This window comes from Heptranchias perlo, chromosome 40 (genome assembly GCF_035084215.1).
Source record: "Heptranchias perlo isolate sHepPer1 chromosome 40, sHepPer1.hap1, whole genome shotgun sequence".
Lineage (NCBI taxonomy): Eukaryota > Metazoa > Chordata > Chondrichthyes > Hexanchiformes > Hexanchidae > Heptranchias > Heptranchias perlo.
Genome location: NC_090364.1, coordinates 18,711,340 through 18,733,126, shown reverse-complemented (window position 1 = coordinate 18,733,126; position 21,787 = coordinate 18,711,340). Strand labels below are relative to the sequence as shown.

Below are 21,787 nucleotides of genomic sequence, written 5' to 3'. Positions count from 1 at the left end.
AAAGAATTCAATAAGTTTCGTCAAGCATGACCTTCCCTTCTGAAATCCATGCTGACTACTCTATGATATTTTCAGTCTCTAGAGGTTTTTCCATTAGAATCATAGAAAGTTTACAGCACGGAAAGAGGCCATTCGGCCCATCGAGTCCATGTCGGCAAGAGCAATCCAGCAAGTCCCACTCCCCCACCCTTTCCCCGTAGCCCTGAAATTTTCTCCTTTCAAGTAATTATCCAGTTCCCTTTTGAAGGCCATGATTGAATCTGCCTCCACCACCCCCTCAGGCAGTGCATTCCAGATCCTAACCACTCGATGTGTAAAAAAGTTTTTCCACATGTCACCTTTGGTTCTTTTGCCAATCACCTTAAATCCACGTCCTCTGGTCCTTGACCCTTCCACCAATGGGAACAGTTTCTCTCCATCTACTCTATCTAGTACCTTCATGATTTTGCATACCTCTATCAAATCTCCTCACAACCTTATCTGTTCCAAGGAGAATAACCCCAGCTTCTCCAGTCTATCCATGTTAATAAAGTCCCTCATCCCTGGAAACATTCAAGTAAATCTCTTCTGCACCCTTTCTAAGGTCTTCACATCTTTCCTGAAGTGAGGTGCTCAGAACTGGACACAATACTCCAGCTGTGGCCGAACTAGTGTTTTATAAAGGTTCATCATGACTTCCATAATTTTGTACTCTATGTCTCTTTTTATAAAGCCCAAGATCCCGTATGCTTTTTTAGCCACTTTCTCAACCTGCCCTGCCACCTTCAACGATTTGTGCACATATACCCCCAGATCTCTCTGTTCCTGTACCCCTTTTAGAGCTGTGCCCTCTAGTTTATATTGCCTCTCCTAGTTCTTCCTACCAAATGTATCACTTTGCATTTTTCTGCGTTAAAATTCATCTGCCACGTATCCGCCCATTCCACCAGCCTGTCGATATCCTCTTGAAGTCTATCACTATCCTTCTCACTGTTCACTACACTTCCAAGTTTTGTGTCATCTGCAAATTTTGAAATTGTGTCCTGTACACCCGAGTCCAAGTCATTAATATATATCAAGAAAAGCAGTGGTCCCAGCACTGACCCCTGGGGAACACCACTGTACACCTCCCTCCAGTCCGAAAAACAACCATTCACCACTACCCTCTGTTTCCTGTCACTTAGCCAATTCTGTATCCATGTTGCTACTGCCCCTTTTATTCCATGGGCGGCAATCTTGATTATCGTGCAACACTTTGTCAAACGCCTTTTGAAAGTCCATATACACCACATCAACTGCATTGCCCTCATCTACCCTCTCTGTTACCTCATCAAAAAACTCTTATCAGGTTAGTTAAACACAATTTGCCTTTAACAATCCATGCTGGCTTTCCCTAATCAAACCACCCTTGTCCAAGTGACTATTAATTCTGTCCCGGATTATCGTTTCTAAAAGTTTCTCCACCACTGAGATTAAACTGATTGGCTTATAGTTGCTGGGTTTATCCTTACACCCTTTTTTGAACAAGGGTGTAACGTTTGCAATTCTCCAGTCCTCTGGCACCATAGCTGTATCTACGGATGTTTGGAAGATTCTGGCCAGTACCTTTGCAATTTCCACCCTTACTTCCCTCGGCAACCTAGGATGCATCCCATCCGGACCGGGTGACTTCTCTACTTTAAATACAACTAGCCTTTCAAGTACCTCTTCTTTATAAATTTTTAGCCCATCCAGTATCTCAACTATATCTTCCTTTATTGAGACTTTGGCAGCATCTTCTTCCTTGGTAAAGACAGATGCAAAGTACTCATTTAGTACCTCAGCCATCTTAGAGTAAGTACTGCATTATCTTTCCTACCACCGACATTAAGCTGATTGGTTGATAGTTCCCTGGACTTGTTCTATCTCCCTTGTTAAATATAGTAATCACATTAGCTGTCCACCAGTCCTCTGGCACAATTCCCTTTTCTAACTACTCCCTTTTTATATATATGTAATAGTGGCTCTGCTAGCTCTTCCCTAACTTCTTCTAATATGCACAGATGCAATCAGAGGTTTTATCCTCTCCACATTTGATTAGTTTATCAATTATCTCCCCCCTTTATACCTTAAATGTCTTTATATCTTCTTTGATCTCTTCTTCTAATGTCCTGCCCTCCATGTTAGTCTCTCTGGTCAAAGTAATTATTTAATATTTCTGCCATTTTGCTGCCATTACCTGTGAGTTTATGCTGTGTATCCCTTAGTGGCCCTAACCCTATCCTGATTTTTCTTTTGTTATTTACGTATCTGTAGAATACTTTACTGTTTCTTTTTGACATATTTGAAGTTTTAAATTCTTGTCAATTTCCAACCCTCCTCTCCTGCAGGCTTTGACTCCTGACCGGGGTGCAATTCCACGGATGTTAGCTTGGCACTTTGTCCAAGTACCCATTAGCTATGTGCGAGCCCTTCGACATTGAGTGCTGAAGACTAATAGACTTTGCGGGGGGGTAAAGAGCCTGCACCTGTCCTCACCCTCCATCCACATGCATTCAGCAGTTGTCATTAAGACAACGGGTGGGAGTGGGAACCTCCAGCTGATGTTTCCCTCCAAAAACAATGGGCGCTGAATCCTTTATTCATGAACCTTCTAATAAATGCCTCCTTGCTGGTTGAAAATAATTGATGCTATCATTTAAGACAGAAGGAAAGACTTGCATTTATATTTCACAGCCTCAGGATGTTCCAAAATGCTTTACAGCCAATGAAGTACTTTTGAAGTGTAGAAAACGCGGCAGCCAATTTGGCACAGCAAGTTCCCACAATCTGCAATTAGATAATGATCAGATCATCTGTTTTCGATGTTAGTTGTACGATAAATTGGCTAGGACACTGGGAGAACTCCCCTGCTCTTCCTTGAATAGTGCTATGGGATCTTTTATGTCCACCTGAGAGGCAGACGGGGCCTCGCTTTAACTTCTCATCTGAAGGATGGCACCTCTGACAGTGCAGCACTCCCTCAGCACTGCACTGGGAATGTCAGCCTAGATTATCCCCTCAAGTCTGCCCTCTCAGATGGACGAAAAAGATCCCATAGCAACATTTGACGAAGAGCAGGAGAGTTCTCCCCAGTGTCCTGGCCAACATATTTCCCTCGACCAACACCACTAAAAACAAATTATCTGGTCCTTATCTCATTGCTGTATGTGGGAGCTTGCTATGGGTAAATTGGCAGCTGTGTTTACTACATTACAACAGTGACTACACTTCAAAAGTACTTCATTGGTTGTAAAGCGCTTTGGGACGTCCTGAGGTCGCGAAAGGTGCTATAGAAATGCAAGTTCTTCTGGTTTAGGCCTCTGGATTACTTGACCAGTGACACAACCACTACACTTCTGTAACTCATGCAGGGATTTGGCTCTAGTCATCCTCTGGTACCTCATCAAAGTGGTCATTCTTCATGTGTGAGCCTTGACCACGACAGCCATCATAGCCGATGCAATCCTGTTCCTAACAGTGTTAGCCTTGGCTCAGTGGGTAACACTCTCGCCTCTGAGTCAGATGGTCATGGGGTCAAGTGCCATTCCAGAGACTTGAGCCCATAATCTTGATTGAATTTTCTGAGGAGGTAACAAGGAGGGTTGATGAGGGTAGTGCATTTGATGTAGTCTACATGGATTTTGGCACGGCTTTTAGCAAGGTCCCACACGGCAGACTGGTCAAAAAAGTACAAGCCCATGGGTTCCAAGGGAGAGTGGCAAGTTGGATCTAAAATTGACTCAGTGGCAGGACTCAAAGGGTAATGGTTGACGGGTTTTTTTTGACTGGAAGGCTGTTTCCAGTGGGGTTCTGCAGGGCTCAGTACTAGGTCCCTTGCTTTTATATTAATATATATATTAATGATTTGGACTTAAATGTAGGGGGCATGATTAAGAAGTTTTCAGGTGATACAAAAATTGGCCATGTGGTTGATAGTGAGGAGGAAAGCTGTAGACTGCAGGAAGATCAATGGACTGTCAGGTGGGCAGAAAAATGGCAAATGGAATTCAATCCGGAGAAGTGTGAAATAATGCATTTGGGGAGGGCAAACAAGGCAAGGGAATACACAATGAATGGGAGGATACTGAGAGGTGTAGAGGAAGTGAGGGACCTTGGAGTGCATGTCCACAGATCCCTGAAAGTAGCAGGACATGGTACTCAGTGCAGTACTGAGGGAGTGCTGCACTGTTGGTGGTGCTGTCTTTTGGACGAGATGTCAGGTGAACATAAAAGATCCCACGGCCAACATTTGAAGAAGGGCCAGTGAATTCTCCTGGTGTTCTGGCCAGTATCTATCCCTCAACCACATCACTAAAACAGATAATCTGGTCATTATCACACTGCTGTTTGTGGGATCATGCTGTGCACAAATTGGCTGCCCCATTTCCCACATTACAATAGTGACTAAACTTCAAAAGTACTTCATTGGCTGTAAAGCATCCTGAGGTCATGAAAGGCATGATATAAATGCAAGCTTTTTCTTTCTTTGTCCAAGTGTACAACTGTGGACCAATGTCCACAGTTGTACACTTTCTTGTGATCAGCATCTGGCCGATTTTCCCATTCCCGGAGCACGGAGACTAACTGCAGTATCCCCACTGCTGCCCGGACTGACATCAGCTGAGTGAGCACAGAACATGGATTGACCCTGGGCTCTGCATCCCTCAGCTACATGCTGTCTGAAACTAGCAGGGGCTGAGTGAAGGAGTAATGTCCTCAGGGCTCCTTTCACTGTTCCCACCAACTCCGTTAACCCCCACTCGCGGAACTGAAACCTACCTTCCGCTATTCTCCGCACGTCAGACACGTATTCAGGGAAGTAATACGGTACACCAGGGGGCCGGTGTGAGGAAACACCATGGCCCGGGAAGTCCAATGCGACGTAATAAAAATCTGAAAGAGAAGACAGCCATCACTGCACATTGTCTCTGCAAAAGAATCATTTCCCTTTGTCGAATGAAATTCACTTCCACAGGTTGAGTCCAATGACTGCCAGATCCTGGTGCCAATTTTAACTCGCTTGAGGTTGGCAACTTTCAAAGAAATGTCATGGTCATTTCCCAGGCTGTGTAACTGCAATAGTTTTACTACGATGATACCAGAACTGAGAGGTTATAACTATCAGGAAAGGCTGAACAGACTGGGGCTCTTTTCTTTCGAAAAGAAAAGGCTGAGGGGTGACCTGATCGAGGTCTTTAAGATTATGAAAGGGGTTTCATAGAATCATAGAATCATAGAAGTTACAACATCGAAACAGGCCCTTCGGCCCAACATGTCCATGTCGCCCAGTTTATACCACTAAGCTAGTCCCAGTTGCCTGCACTTGGCCCATATCCCTCTATACCCATCTTACCCATGTAACTGTCCAAATGCTTTTTAAAAGACAAAATTGTACCCGCCTCTACTACTGCCTCTGGCAGCTCGTTCCAGACACTCACCACCCTTTGAGTGAAAAAATTGCCCCTCTGGACCCTTTTGTATCTCTCCCCTCTCACCTTAAATCTATGCCCCCTCGTTATAGACTCCCCTACCTTTGGGAAAAGATTTTGACTATCAACCTTATCTATGCCCCTCATTATTTTATAGACTTCTATAAGATCACCCCTTAACCTCCTACTCTCCAGGGAAAAAAGTCCCAGTCTGTCTAACCTCTCCCTGTAAGTCAAACCATCAAGTCCCGGTAGCATCCTAGTAAATCTTTTCTGCACTCGTTCTAGTTTAATAATATCCTTTCTATAATAGGGTGACCAGAACTGTACACAGTACTCCAAGTGTGGCCTCACCAATGCCCTGTACAACTTCAACAAGACATCCCAACTCCTGCATTCAATGTTCTGACCAATGAAACCAAGCATGTAGAGAAGATGTTTCCACTTGTGGGAGAGACCAGAACCAGGGGCCATAAATATAAGATAGTCACTAATAAATCCAATAGGGAATTCAGGAGAAACTTCTTTACTCAGAGTGGCTAGAATGTGGAACTCACTACCACAAGGAGTAGTTGAGGCAAATAGCACAGGTTCATTTAAGGGGAAGCTGGATAAGTACATGAGGGAGAAAGGAATAGGATATGCTGATAGGGTTAGTTGAAATAGGGTGGGAGGAGTCTTGTGTGGAGCATAAACACCGGCATAGACCAGTTGGGCCGAATGGCCTGGTCTGTGCTGTAAATTCTATGTATTTCTATGTAATTCAACAGTACAAAAGCAAGGAAGTTATGCTAAACTTTTATAAATCACTGGTTAGGCTTCAGCTGGAGTATTGTGTCCAATTCTGAGCACTATACTTTAGGAAGGATGTCAAGGCCTTAGCGAGGTGCAGATTTTCTAGAATGGCACTAGGGATGAGGGACTTCAGTTATGTGGAGAGACTGGAGAAGCTGGGATTGTTCTCCTCAGAGCAGAGAAGGTTAAGGGGAGATTTAATAGAGGTGTTCAAAATCATGAGGGATTTTGATAAGAGTAAATAAGGAGAAACTGTTTCCAGTGGCAGGAGTGCTGGTAACCAGAGGACACAGATTGGCAAAAGTACCAGAGAGGAGATGAGGAGGATTTTTTTGATGCAGCGAGTTGTTAAGATCTGGAATGCGCTTCCTAAAAGGGCGGTGGTGACGATCCGGATTCTTTCCCCTCAATCTGGTTCAGTAATAACTGAAGTCGAATACATTTTAAAGTTCAACACATCTTTAATAGCAGGGTTCTTAGTCTGCAGCATTGATTTGGACTCCTGATAGAGTCCCTCTATGCTGGCAGAGCAAGAACAAAAACATACAGAAATCCACACGTTTTTATACAAATCAATAGGGTTGGAACATACTTAACGAGGGTCAACACCAATCATAAGCCGGGCATAGGTTGCCATGCGGGGTTACATTATTTCCGACCAATCATAAATCGTCATGTGCTGATCATGCTGCTGTTAGACATCAAAGGGGATAACTTCCTCACTTTCCAACTTGGAATGTTCTTCCCTGTTCCTTCTGTTCCTTATCTCCCAACCTGGAATGTCTTTCAACTTTGGCTAAGCTCGTTCCCTATATTGATCTGCCATAAACATGGAGACATTCAGACCAGTCCTTGACTCACATCAAAGACCTATCATTGATAAGACAATGCAGGCCTGCTGACTAAGCAAACATATGGCCCAGCAGGAGGGCCAGGCCACTTGTATCAATCTCAGTTACTAACTAATTAACCCTTTCTAACCATTTTGCATTCTGCTTCTTTGCCACGTAGGCATCTTAATATTTTACCGAAAACTGACCACGTAGGGATTCTCAGTGGGAGCAGATTCAATCGTAACTTTCAAAAGAGAATTGGATAAATACTTAAAAAGGAAACATTTGCAGGGCTCTGGGGAAAGAGCAGGAGAATGGGAATAATTGGATAGCTCTTTCAAAGAGCCGGCACAGGCTCGAAGGGCCGGAGGGCCTCCTTCTGTGTTGTATGGTTCTATGATTCTAAGAGGGAATTTTTTTCTCACTTTTCCCACCTTACAGGGTATGTAAAATAGAGCATCTCAGCAACTGGCATGTTCATGCACCACAGCATGGTGAGTCCTCAGTGCTATGCCTCTGATTCCCACCATCGAAGCTCCCCCATCTTGTCCAAGTGATTCACTGAGCCAAATCCAGGAGCTTCCCAACACTGCAGTCCTGCTCCACACACTTGAGTCCATATCCATGCTGATACTCCCACTACAGTACTGAGGGGGCGCTGCACTGACAGAGGTGCCATGTTTTGAATGTGACATTAAACCAAGGCCCCAACTGCCCTCTCAGGTGGGACGTAAAAGATCCCACGGCCAGTAGTGAAGTTCTCCCCGATGTCCTGGGACCAATTTTTTCCCTCAAACAACATCACTAAAAATAGATTATCAGGTCATTATCACATTGCTGTTTGTGGGATCTTGCTGTGTGCAAAATGACAGCTGCATTTCCTACATTACAACAGTGACTTCACTTCAAAAGTACTTCATTGGCTGAAAAGAGCATTGGGACGTCCTGAGGTCCTAAATAAATGCAAGTCTTTCTTTCTTTTTAACAGGTTGAAGCAAGTGGATTTTTTTTTTATTCGTTCATGGGATGTGGGCGTCGCTGGCGAGGCCGGCATTTATTGCCCATCCCTAATTGCCCTTGAGAAGGTGGTGGTGAGCCGCCTTCTTGAACCGCTGCAGTCCGTGTGGTGAAGGTTCTCCCACAGTGCTGTTAGGAAGGGAGTTCCAGGATTTTGACCCAGCGACGATGAAGGAACGGCGATATATTTCCAAGTCGGGATGGTGTGTGACTTGGAGGGGAACGTGCAGGTGGTGTTGTTCCCATGTGCCTGCTGCCCTTGTCCTTCTAGGTGGTAGAGGTCGCGGGTTTGGGAGGTGCTGTCGAAGAAGTCTTGGCGAGTTGCTGCAGTGCATCCTGTGGATGGTACACACTGCAGCCACAGTGCGCCGGTGGTGGAGGGAGTGAATGTTCAGGGTGGTGGATGGGGTGCCAATCAAGCGGGCTGCTTTATCTTGGATGGTGTCGAGCTTCTTGAGTGTTGTTGGAGCTGCACTCATCCAAGCAAGTGGAGAGTATTCCATCACACCCCTGACTTGTGCCTTGTAGATGGTGGAAAGGCTTTGGGGAGTCAGGAGGTGAGTCACTCGCCGCAGAATACCCAGCCTCTGACCTGCTCTCGTAGCCACAGTATTTATGTGGCTGGTCCAGTTAAGTTTCTGGTCAATGGTGACCCCCAGGATGTTGATGGTGGGGGATTCGGCGATGGTAATGCCATTGAATGTCAAGGGGAGGTGGTTAGACTCTCTCTTGTTGGAGATGGTCATTGCCTGGCACTTGTCTGACGCGAATGTTACTTGCCACTTATGAGCCCAAGCCTGGATGTTGTCCAGGTCTTGCTGCATGCGGGCACGGACTGCTTCATTATTTGAGGGGTTGCGAATGGTACTGAACACTGTGCAATCATCAGCGAACATCCCCATTTCTGACCTTATGATGGAGGGAAGGTCATTGATGAAGCAGCTGAAGATGGTTGGGCCTAGGACACTGCCTTGAGGAACTCCTGCAGCAATGTCCTGGGGCTGAGATGAATGGCCTCCAACAACCAGTACCATCTTCCTTTGTGCTAGGTATGACTCCAGCCACTGGAGAGTTTTCCCCGATTCCCATTGACTTCAATTTTACTAGGGCTCCTTGGTGCCACCTTTGATGCCTCCTTTGAGGCATTGCCCACCATTCTGGCAGAACCCTTGCACTGAAAGAATGGTCAGTGATGTGTCCTCACAGGGAGGTGAAATGAAATAAAATTATAAAAACTTATTAAGAGTTCCATTAACTAAAAAAAAAATTCAGGGTCCAACTATTTCTGTAATTCGTTGTGATGGCCAACAACAATTGAGAGAAAAGAGCTGCAGAATCTCAATACTCCCAAGGCACCAAGTACTCAAAAGAAGGCAATAGTCTTCCTTCAGGCCTCCTTAAAAAGAATGATCCCCCATCAGCACCACCCTTCACACACACTCACAGGAGGCCATTCAGCCCCTTGAGTCCATTCCACCATTCAATTGGATCAGTGCTGATCTGTACCTCAACTCCACTGACCCGCCTTTGCTCCAGATCCTAAGATACCCATACCTAATAAAATCTGACAATCTTTTCTTCTTGAAAATTTTAATTGACCTCCAGCATCTCCCCTTTGAGGGAGAGTTCCAGATTTCCACCACCCTTTGAGTGAAAAAGTGCTTCCTGACATCAGCCCTGAACGGCCTAGCTCTAATTTTAAGATTAGGCCCCCTTGTTCTAGATTCCTCCACCAGAGGAAATAGTTTCTATTTATTTACCCTATCAAATCCCTTTATTATTTTAAACACCTCGATTAGATTACCTCTCAAATTTATGCAACCTGTCCTCATACTTTAACCCTTTAAACCCCGGTATCATTCGGGTAAATCTGCGCTGCACCCCCTCCAAGGCCATTATATCCCTCCTAAAGTGCGGTGCCCAAAACTGAACGCAGTAGATGAGGTCTGACCAGAGCTCTATGCAACTGTAACATAACTTCCTCACTTTTGTATTCCAACCCCTAGAGATAAAGGCCAACATTCCATTAGCCTTTTCGGTTATGGAAAACAAAAAGTGATACTGCAAGAACCAGTGCTTCCTGGAGTGAAAGCAATGATAACCAATGAAATGTGACCCACTACTCACCTGCTGGTAGCAATGGAATGAGTCGGTTGAAAGAGTTTGCATTATCTGCCCAGCCATGCAGGCATAGCACTGGCCGCCCACTGGAAAGCCCCCAGGACTTGGCTGCAATATGGCCCCATGGAACTGCGAAACTCAGTTCTTTGCAGAGACCTGTGTGGAAAGAACAAGTGGGAAAGGACTAAAGGGTTGCCTGCGAAAACTGCCCAAACAAGAGAACAATTTGTATTAATGTGGCACTGTGCAACAGCACAGAACACCAGGAGGCAGTCTTGCACCCACTGATCCCCATCCCCACAGCAAGTTTCTAATCTTGGCCAGACACAGAAAAGAGGTGCCGAGGAGATATCCCTTCAGGGGAAGGACTGAAAGGAGCTCCAGACCCATGAAACTATTAGCAGCTGATTCTTGAGACTGGCACAGGCAGATGGATGGCTACCTGTACACTCAATTATTCAGAGGCAACCTGAAGGAATAAGAATACTGAAAACAGTCCATGTGTGCATTCCCTTTGCATCATGTCACACTTCCTGTCACAATTCTCCATCACACTTTCTCACAGGTAAGTCTTTAGCAGGCAAATGACTTGTATGCAAATTTAAATTTTTTTTTTATTAAACAGCAAGGCATCACAACTGAATAACAGTAAGAATGAAAACATTAAAATCGGGGACACGCAAGAGGCCAGAATTGGAGGAGCGCAGAGATCTCGGAGGGTTGTAGGGCTGGAGGAGGTTACAGAGATAGGGAGGGGCGAGGCCATGGAGGGATTTGAAAACAAGGATGAGAATTTTAAAGTCGAGGCGTTCCCGGACCGGGAGCCAATGTCGGTCAGTGAGCACAGGGGGTGATGGGTGAACGGGACTTGGTGCGAGTTAGGATACGGGCAGCAGAGTTTTAGATGAGCTCAAGTTCATGGGGGGTGGAAGATGGGAGGCCGGCCAGGAGAGCATTGGAATAGTCCAGTCGAGAGGTAACAAAAGCATGGATGAGGGTTTCAGCAGCAGATGAGCTGAGGCGGGGCGGAGACGGGCGGTGTTACGGATGTTCTTGGTGACGAAGTGGATATGTGGTGGGAAGCTCATCTCAGGGTCAAGGTTGTGAATGGTCTGGTTCAACTCAGAGAGTGGCCAGGGAGAGGCTAGGGAACGGAGTTTGTGGCAGGGACCGAAGACAATGGCTTTGGTCTTCCCAATATTTAGTTGGAGGAAATTTCTGCTCATCCACTACCGGACAAGCAGTGTGACAAGTGAGAGACAGTGGAGGGGTCGAGGGAGGTGGTGGTGAGGTAGAGCTGGGTGTCATCAGCGTACATGTGGAATCTGATGTCGCTGAGAAATAGGAGGGGGCCAAGGGTAGATCCTTGGGGGACTCTGGGGTAGTGGTGCAGGAGCGGGAAGAGAAGCCATTGTAGGTGATTCTCTGGCAACCAACTGGATATGAATGGAACCAGGCGAGCGCAGTCCCACCCAGCTGGACGATGGAGGAGAGGCGATGGAGGAGGAGGGTGTGGTCAATCATGTCAAAGGCTGCAGACAGGTGGAGAAGGATGAGGAGGGATAGTTTACCACGGTCACAGTCACATAGGATGTCATTTGTGACTTTGATAAGGGCCGTTTCAGGGGGCGGAAATCTGATTGGAGGGGTTCAAATGTGGAGTTGCGGGAAAGATGGGCACGGATTTGGGAGGTGACAACAAGTTCATGGACTTTGGAGAGGAAAGGGAGGTTGGAGATGGGGCGATAGTTTGCAAGGACAGAGGGTTCAAGGGTGGATTTTTTGAGGAGGGGGGAGATGACAGCAGATTTGAAGGGGAGGGGGACAGTACCTGAGGAGAGGGAACCGTTAACAATATCAGCTAACATGGGGGCCAGGTGGTCAGCAGTTTGGTGGGAATAGCGTCAAAGGAGCAGGAAGTGGGTTTCATGGTCAAGATGAGCTCGGAGAGGATGAGGGGAGATAGGAGAGAAACTAGAGAAAGATGTGAGTTCAGGGCTGGGGCAGGTGGGCACCGTAGGGGAAGTTTGGCTCGGTGGGCTAGGGGAAGGGAGGGAAACGGCAGAGGCAGCTGAACGGATGGTCTCAATCTTAGTGAGAAAGAATTCCACGAGCTCCTCGCACTTGTTGGAGATGATAGAGGAGGGGGCAGGGAGAGGGGTTTAAGAAGACGGTTTGTAGTGGAGAAGAGAAGCCGGGGGTTATCTTTGCATTCCAGGATGATCCTGGAATAGTGAGCAGTTTTGGAAGAGGAGAGCAGGACCCGATTTGCTTTATGTGGTCCAGCCAGATCTGGCGATGAATGGCTGAACCAGTTGTCCACCATAAATGTTCAAGTCTGCGTCCCTTGGACTTAAGGGAGTGGAGGTGAGGGCCGTACCAGGCGGAATGATCATGATGAGAGAGAGTAATGGTTTTAATGGGGACAAGGGAATCAAAGGTGGAGGTGAGGGTGTGATTGATCAGGTCGGTAGCTGCAGAAATGTCAAGGTGAAGGCTGGACAGTGGGAATTTCAAAGTGCCGTTGTAAGTGACTTGGAAGAAGAGTTTTTTCCAGGGGCGTACACAGAAAGAAGTGGGGGTTGGGAGGGGGATGTGGGAGGAGAGGGATACAAGGAAGTGATCAGAGATGGCCTTATCCGTGAGATAATGGGAGAGGCCATGTGAAATGGCATGGTTGAGGGGGCGGTGGTGAATATGGGTGGAGGAGTTTATATGGAGGATGAGCTTAAGGGAGGATAGGAAGGTAGTGAACTCGGAGGAGAGAGAGCATGATGAGTTGAAATGGAGGTTGAAATCACAGAGGATGAGAAGTCAGAGGGAGGAAAGCAATGAAGATATCTTGGTGAGAAACTTGGCATGGGACTTGGGTGGGCGGTAGACGATGAAGATTTTAAAGGAGAGGTGAGAGGGGTGGAACAGTGAGATGTTCAAAGGGGAAGGTGCCAGAGGAGTAGGGGGACAGGCCGAGGTGTGATTTGGTGATAAAGACCACCGCGGCGGTCTGGGGGGGGCAGATGGTGAAAGATATAGCCAGGTGGGGAGGCTTCATTAAGAGGGAAGGTGTCATCACCCATCAGCCAGGTTTCCGTCAAGGCCATCATGTCGATGCAATCATCTGCAATAAGCTCATGGATGGCAAGGGCCTTGTTCACAAGTGAACGGACATTCTGGAGGAAGATGCGGAGAGGGGCAGTAATAGCTGATTCGCTGGCAGAGTCCACAGGGTCAGCGTTGGGAGGGGTGAATGGGACGGGAAGGAGATTGGCAAGATTAGCCCCCAGCTGGACAGCAAAGTCGGTGAGAGTAGGATGGGGCAGTTGGGGTTGCTGTTCGTAAAGAGGCAGCGACGAGTCCCTCGATGGTCCCTTCGGAGGATGCCAAGAGAGGCACAGAGGGAAGCTGTGAGCTTATCTAAGAGGGAGTCAAGACTGGGACGGTGGCAGGAGAGTAGGAAGGTCAAGGAGATGCTGAAGGGTTGGGGTAGGGATTTGGGGGGGCAGAATACCCGAGAGGGGAAAAGTGAAAGGAGGAATGACGACAGAAATATTCTGTTTCTGTCATGTTTGACAAATTTATTTGAGTTTTTTGAGGATGTAACTCGCAGGGTAGATAAAGGGGAACCAGTGGATGTAGTATATTTGGATTTTCAAAAGGCATTTGATAAGGTGCCACATAAAAAGTTGTTACACAAGACAAGGGCTTATGGGATTGGGGGTAATATATTAGCATGGATTGAGGATTGGTTATCTCACAGAAAACAGACAGTAGGGATAAACTGGTTATTTTCAGGTTGGCAGGCTATAACTTGTGGAGTGCTACAAGGACAGTGCTTGGGCCTCAGCTATTTACAATCTATATTAATTTAATAGATGAAGGGACTGAGTGTAATGTATCCAAGTTTGCTGGCGATACAAAACGAGGTGAGAAAGTGAGGAGGACACAAAAGTCTGCAAAGGCAGTGAGTGGGCAAGAAGGTGGCAGATGGAGTATAATGTGGGGAAATGTGAGGTTATTCACTTTGGTAGGAAGAACATAAGAACATAAGAACATAAGAAATTGGAGCAGGAGTAGGCCAATCGGCCCCTCGAGCCTGCTCCGCCATTCAATAAGATCATGGCTGATCTGATCCCAACCACAAATCTAAAGAACACAAGAAGTCGGAGCAGGACCCGGCCACATAGCCCCTGGGCTCTCTCCGCCACCCACAGGGCATTGACCGATCCGAACTCAGCTTCATGTCCAATTTCCTGCCCGCTCCCCATAACCCCTAATTCCCTTTACTTCTAGGAAACTGTCTATTTCTGTTTTAAATTTATCTAATGATGTAGCTTCCACAGCTTCCTGGGGCAGCAAATTCCACAGACCGACCACCCTCTGAGTGAAGAAGTTTCTCCTCATCTCAGTTTTGAAAGAGCAGCCCCTTATTCTAAGATTATGCCCCCTAGTTCTAGTTTCACCCATCTTTGGGAACATCCTTACTGCATCCACCCGATCAAGACCCTTCACAATCTTATATGTTTCAATAAGATCGCCTCTCATTCTTCTGAACTCCAATGAGTAGAGTCCCAATCTACTCAACCTCTCCTCATATGTCCGCCCCCTCATCCCCGGGATTAACCGAGTGAACCTTCTTTGTACTGCCTCGAGAGCAAGTATGTCTTTTCTTAAGTATGGAGACCAAAACTGTATGCAGTATTCCAGGTGCGGTCTCACCAATACCTTATATAACTGCAGCAATACCTCCTTGTTTTTATATTCTATCCCCCTAGCAATAAAAGCCAACATTCCGTTGGCTTTCTTGATCACCTGCTGCACCTGCATACCAACTTTTTGATTTTCTTGCACTAGGACCCCCAGATCCCTTTGTACTGCAGTACTTTCCAGTCTCTCGCCATTAAGAAAATAACTTGCTCTCTGATTTTTCCTGCCAAAGTGCATAACCTCACATTTTCCAATATTATATTGCATCTGCCAAATCTCCGCCCACTCACCCAGCCTGTCTATATCCCCTTGCAGGTTTTTTATGTCCTCCTCACTCTCTACTTTCCCTCCCATCTTTGTATCATCTGCAAATTTTGATATGTTGCACTCGGTCCCCTCCTCCAAATCGTTAATATAGATTGTAAAGAGTTGGGGACCCAGCACCGACCCCTGTGGAACACCACTGGTTACTGGTTGCCAGTCCGAAAATGAACCATTTATCCCAACTCTCTGCTTCCTGTTCGATAACCAATCCTCCACCCATGCCAGAATATTACCCCCAATCCCGTGATTTTTTATCTTAGAATAGAAAATGGAATACTTTTTTTAAAACGGTGAGAAACTATTAAATGTTGGTGTCCAGAGAGACTTGGGTGTCCTGGTACAAGAAACACAAAAAGTTATCGGTCTCTGTGGAGCAATCGGTTAGCGCGTTTGACTATTTACCGTAAAGGTTGGTGGTTCGAGCCCACCCAGGGACGGTAAGATTCATAGTCCCAGTTTCTAATATGTGTTTACGAGACCCGGGTGTCCTTGTACACCAGTTGCTGAAAGCGAGCAGTTTGGAAGGTGAATGGTATGTTGGCCTTCATTGCAAGAGGATTTGAGTACAGGAGCAGGGATGCCTTACTGCAGTTATACAGGGCCTTGAGTGAGACCACGTCTGGAGTATTGTGTGCAGTTTTGGTCTCCTTATCTGAGGAAGGATGTCCTTGCCATGGAGGGAGTGCAACGAAGGTTTACCAGACTGATTCCTGGGATGGCAGGGCTGACATATGAGGAGATATTGGGTCGAGTAGGCCTACATTCACTAGAGTTTAGAAGAATGAGAGGTGATCTCATCGAAACATATAAAATTCTAACAGGACTAGACAGACTAGGTGCAGGGAGGATGTTTCCGATGGCTGGGGAGTCCAGAACCAGGGGTCACAGTCTCAGGATACGGGGTAGGCCATTTAGAACTGAGATGAGGAGAAATTTCTTCACTCAGTGGGTGGTGAACCTGTGGAATTCTCTACCATAGAAGGCAGTGGAGGCCAAGTTATTAGACATTCAAGAAGGAGATAAATATATTTATTTCTTAATGCTAAAGGGCTCAAGGGATATGGGGAAAAAGCAGGAAAAGGGTACTGAGTTAGACGATCAGCCATGACGGAGCAGGCCCGAAGGGCTGAATGGCCTACTCTTGCTCCTATTTTCTATGTTAACATGCAGGTACAGCAGGCAATTAGAAAAGCAAATGGCATTTTGGCCTTTACTGCAAGGGGGTTGGAGTCTTACTACAATTGTACAGGGCTTTGGTGAGACCTCACCTGGAGTACTGTGTAGTTTTGGTCTCCTTATCTAAGGAAGGAAATACTTGCCTTGGAGGCGGTCAATGCAGGTTCACTAGATTAATTCCTGGGATGAGAGGGTTGTCCTATGAGGAGAGATTGAGTAGAATGGGTCTATACTGTCTGGAGTTTAGAAGAATGAGAGGTGATCTCATTGGAACATATAAGATTCTGAGGGGGCTTGACAGGGTAGATGCTGAGAGGTTGTTTCCCCGGCTGGAGAGTCTAGAACTAGGGGGCATAGTCTCAGGATAAGGGGTTAGCCATTTAAGACTGAGATGAGGAGGAATTTCAGGTCATGAATCTTTGAAATTCTCTACCCTAGAGGGTAGTGGATGCTGAGTTGTTGAGTATATTCAAGGCTGAGATCGATAGATTTTTGGACTCTAGCGGAACTAAGGGATATGGGGATTGGGCGGAAAGTCGAGTTGAGGTTGAAGATCAGCCATGATCTGATTAAATGGCGGAGCAGGCTCGAGGGGCCGAATGGCCGACTCCTGCTCCTATTTCTCAGCCTGAAAATTAGAGCCGGGACTTTCAGGAGTGAAGTTAGGAAACATTTCTACACACAAAGGGTGGCAGAAGTTTGGAACTCTCTTCCGCAACGGCAGTTGATGCTAGCTCAATTGTTAATTTTAAATCTGAGATTGATAGATTTTTGTTAACCAAAGGTATTAAGGGATATGGGGCTAAGGCGGGAATATGGAGTTAGGTCACAGATCATCCATGATCTCATTGAATGGCAGAACAGGCTCGAGGGGCTGAATGATCCTATGTTCTGACTGCAACAGTGACTACATTTCAAAAAAAGTTTGGAATTGGTTGTAAAGCACTTTGGGATGTCCTGAGCTCGAAAAGGTGCAGTATAGAGAAGAAGTCGGTGGCCTGAGAGAAGCTGAGGTGGCAGAGCGGAGGAGAGGGAGCCGGAGGCCCGAGAGCAGCTGAGACGGCAGAGCGGAGGAGAGGGAGCAGGAGGCCCGAGAGCAACTGAGGCGGCAGAGCGGAGGAGAGGGAGCCGGAGGCCCGAGAGCAGCTGAGGCGGCAGAGCGGAGGAGAGGGAACAGGAGGCCCGAGAGCAGCTGAGGCGGCAGAGCGGAGGAGAGGGAGCCGGAGGCCCGAGAGCAGCTGAGATGGTAGAGCGGAGGAGAGGGAGCAGGAGGCCCGAGAGCAACTGAGGCGGCAGAGCGGAGGAGAGGGAGCCGGAACGTGAGCGTCACGGAGAGAGAAAAAAAAACCAAAGTGACGTCAGTCCAAGGAGAGAAGCTGATTGGTGAGTAGGTGGTGAGTTTTTTTTTAAGTCTTTAGTTTATATTCAGTTAAGTTTATTTAATAATCTAATAAATCGAGGCATGGCAGGGCACCTCACTCCCGTCCAATGCACATCCAGTACCATGTGGGAACTCCAGGACGTTTCTCGTGTCCTGGACGGCCACAGGTGCAGGAAGTGTCATCAGCTGGAGGAGGTCGAGCTCCGGGTTTCGGAGCTTGAGCAGTGGCTGGCGTCACTGTAGTGCATCCACGAGACTGCCAGCTACGTGGATAGCACGTTTCAGGAGGTGGTCATCCCATAGTTTAAGAGAGTGCAGGCAAAGAGGGACTGGGTGACCACTGGACAGACCAGGTGGACCAGGCAGGTAGTGCAGGAGACCCTGCGGTATTTCTGAATACTGGTGAGGGAGAGGGTTCCCCTGGGGAGTGCATCCAGAGCCAAGCCCACAGCACCATGGGTGGCTCAGGTATACATGGGGGGAGGAGAAAGGTCAGGAGAACAATAGTGATGGGGGATTCTATAGTTAGGGGAGCAGACGGGCGTTTCTGCAGCCGCAGACATGATTCCAGGATGGTATGTTACCTCCTTGGTGCCAGGGTCAAGGATATCACTGAGCGGCTGCAGAACAGTCTGTGGGGGAAGGGTGAACCGCCAGAGGTCATGGTCCATTTTAGTAGCAATGACATAGGTAGAAAGAGGGATGAGGTCTTGCAGGCAGATTTTAAGGAGTTAGGAAAGAGGACCTCAAAAGGTAGTCATCTCTGGATTACTCCCAGTACCACGTGCTAGCGTGTATTGAAATAGGAGGATAGAGAAGATGAAAGCGTGGCTGGAGAGATGGTGCAGGAGGGGGGGCTTTAGATTGCTGGGGCATTGGGACCGGTTCTGGGGAAGGTGGGACCTGTACAGGTCGGACGGGCTGTACCTCAATGGAGCTGGGACCAATGTCGTCTCGGGAGGTTCACTAGTGCTGTGGTGGGGAGTTTAAACTAATTTGGCAGGGAGATGGGCATCGGGATGTAGCATTGGAAAGGAGAAACAAGGTGCACAAAGGATTGAGAAAGATAGCACTAGAGCAAGAAATAGTACAATATTAGAAGGGACCAGACTAAGAGCGAGTACAAGAAAGTCTAAAATAGGTTTACAGTGCATGTGTGTAAACGGACAAAGCGTGTTAAACAAGGTTGATGAGCTGGAGGCACAATTAGCCACATGGGAATATGATGTTGTGGCGATAACAGAGACCTGGATCAAAAAAGGGCAGGATTGGGTACTAAATATTCCTGGATACAAGGTGTTCAAGAAAGATAAGGAAGGAAAGAAATGAGGTAGGGGAGGGGTTGGGAGTATTGATTAAGGAGAATATTACAGTGCTGGAGAGAGAGGATGTCCTGGAGGGGTCAAGGACAGAATCTATTTGGTTAGAGTTAAGAAAAAAATAAAGATACCATTATACTTCTGGGTGTATTCTATAGGCCACCAACTAGTGGGAAGGAGATAGAGGAACAAATTTGCAGGGAAATTACAGAGGTGCAAAAGCCATAGAGTAGTGATAATGGGGGACTTCAACTATCCTAATATAATTGTAAACAATTTTACAACACCAAGTTATAGTCCAACAATTTTATTTGAAATTCACAAGCTTTCGGAGGCTTCCTCCTTCCTCAGGTGAATGTGGAAATGAAATCCTCGAACCTTTGCGAAAGGTTCGAGGATTTCATTTCCACATTCACCTGAGGAAGGAGGAAGCCTCCGAAAGCTTGTGAATTTCAAATAAAATTGTTGGACTATAACTTGGTGTTGTAAAATTGTTTACAATTGTCAACCTCAGTCCATCACCGGCATCTCCACATCTATCCTAATATAGGCTGGGATAGAATCATATCATAGAATCATAGAAAATTTATAGCACAGAAGGAGGCCATTCGGCCCATCATGTCCGTGCCGGCCGAAAATGAGCCACCCAGCCTAATCCCACTTTCCAGCACTTGGTCCGTAGCCCTGCAGGTCACGGCTCTTCAGGTGCACATCCAGGTATTTTTAAATGAGTTGAGGGTTTCTGCCTCTCCCACCCTTTCAGGCAGTGAATTCCAAACCCCCACCACCCTCTGGGTGAAACTTTTTTCTTTGGCTCCCCTCTAATCCTTCTACCAATCACTTTAAATCTATGCCCCTTGGTTATTGACCCCTCTGCTAAGGGAAATAGGTCCTTCCTATCCACTCTATCTAGGCCCCTCATAATTTTATACACCTCAATTAAATCTCCCCTCAGCCTCCTCTGTTCCAAGGAAAACACCCACAACCTATCCAATCTTTCCTCATGGCTAAAATTCTCCAGTCCTGGCAACATCCTCGTAAATCTCCTCTGTACCCTCCAGTGCAATCACATCTTTCCTGTAATGTAGTGACCAGAACTGAACGCAACACTCAAGCTGTGGCCCAACTAGTGTTTTATACAGTACAAGCAAAACCTCCCTGCTCTTATATTCTATGCCTCGGCTAATAAAGGAAAGTATCCCATATGCCTTCTTAACCATCTTATCGACCTGTCCTGATACCTTCAGGGATCTGTGGAGAGATCCAAGGTCCTTCACTTCCTCTACACCTCTCAGTATCCTCCCATTTATTGTGTATTCCCTTGCCTTGTTTGCCCTCCCCAAATGCATTACCTCAAATTTCTCTGGATTGAATTCCATTTGCCACTTTTCTGCCCACCTGACCAGTCCATTGATATCTTCCTGCAGTCTACAGCTTTCCTCCTCACTATCAACCACACGGCCAATTTTTGTATCATCTGAAAACTTCTTAATCATACCCCCTACATTTAAGTCCAAATCATTAATATATACCAGAAAAAACAAGGGACCTTGTACTGAGCCCTGTAGAACCCCACTGGAAACAGCCTTCCAGTCAAAAAAACACCCGTCGACCATTACCCTTTGCTTCCTGCCACTGAGCCAATTCTGGATCCAACTTGCCACTTTCCCTTGGATCCATAGAACCATAGAAAAGATACAGCACAGAAGGGGGCCATTCGGCCCATCGTGTCCATGCCGGCTCGAAGAACAACCAGATGCCCATTCTAATCCCACCTTCCAGCACCCAGTCCGTAGCCCAGCAGCTTACAGCACTTTAGGTGCAGGTCCAGGTACTTTTTAAACGAGTTGAGGGTCCCTGCCTCTATCACCAATTCGGGCAGCAAATTCCATACACCCACCACCCTCTGGGTAAAAAAGTTTTTCCTCATGTCCCCTCTAATCCTTCCGCCAATCAGCTTAAATCTATGTCCTCTAGTTCTTGAATTCTCCGCTAGGGGAAACAAGTACTTCCTGTCTACTCTATCTGGGCCCCTCATAATTTTGTACACCTCAATCAAGTCTCCCCTCAGCCTCCTCTGCTCCAAGGAAAACAACCCCAGCCTATCCAATCTCTCCTCGGAGCTGCAATTTTCAAGCCCTGGCAACATTCTTATAAATCTTCTCTGCACTCTCTCCAGAGCAATTACGTCCTTCCTGTAATGTGCTGACCAGAACTGCGCACAATACTCCAGCTGTGGCCTTACCAGGGTTTTATACAGTTCCATCATTACATCCCTGCTTTTGTATTCAAACCTCGGCTAATAACGGAGAGCATTCCGTTTGCCTTCTTCACAACCTTATCTACCTATACTGCCACCTTCAGGGACCTGTGCACATGCACTCCAAGGTCTCTCACTTCCTCTACCCCTCTCAGTATATTCCCATTTACTGCGTATTCCCTTTTACTGTTTGTCCTCCCTAAGTGCATTACCTCACACTTCTCCGGGTTGAACTCCATTTGCCACTTTTCCGCCCACTCCACCAACCCATTGATATCTTCTTGGAGTCTACAGCTATCCTCTTCACTCTCAACTACACGGACAATTTTTGTGTCATCTGCAAATTTACCAATCATGCCCCCTACATTCAAGTCCAAATCATTAATATATACCACAAACAGCAAGGGACCCAACACTGAGCCCTGTGG

At 46.7% G+C, this 21,787-nt stretch overlaps 1 protein-coding gene across 1 annotated transcript in view; it reads right to left on the bottom strand.

The window, feature by feature from the left end:
- Nucleotides 1-21,787, bottom strand: part of serhl (serine hydrolase like) — a 77,722-nt gene that overhangs the window by 46,303 nt on the left and 9,632 nt on the right. The window contains exons 3-4 of the mRNA XM_067974720.1: nt 10,202-10,351; nt 4,780-4,893 (exon numbers count right to left, since the gene is read on the bottom strand). Of these exons, the coding sequence (XP_067830821.1) occupies nt 4,780-4,893; nt 10,202-10,351 (264 nt within the window). The remainder of the gene's footprint in view (nt 1-4,779; nt 4,894-10,201; nt 10,352-21,787) is intronic.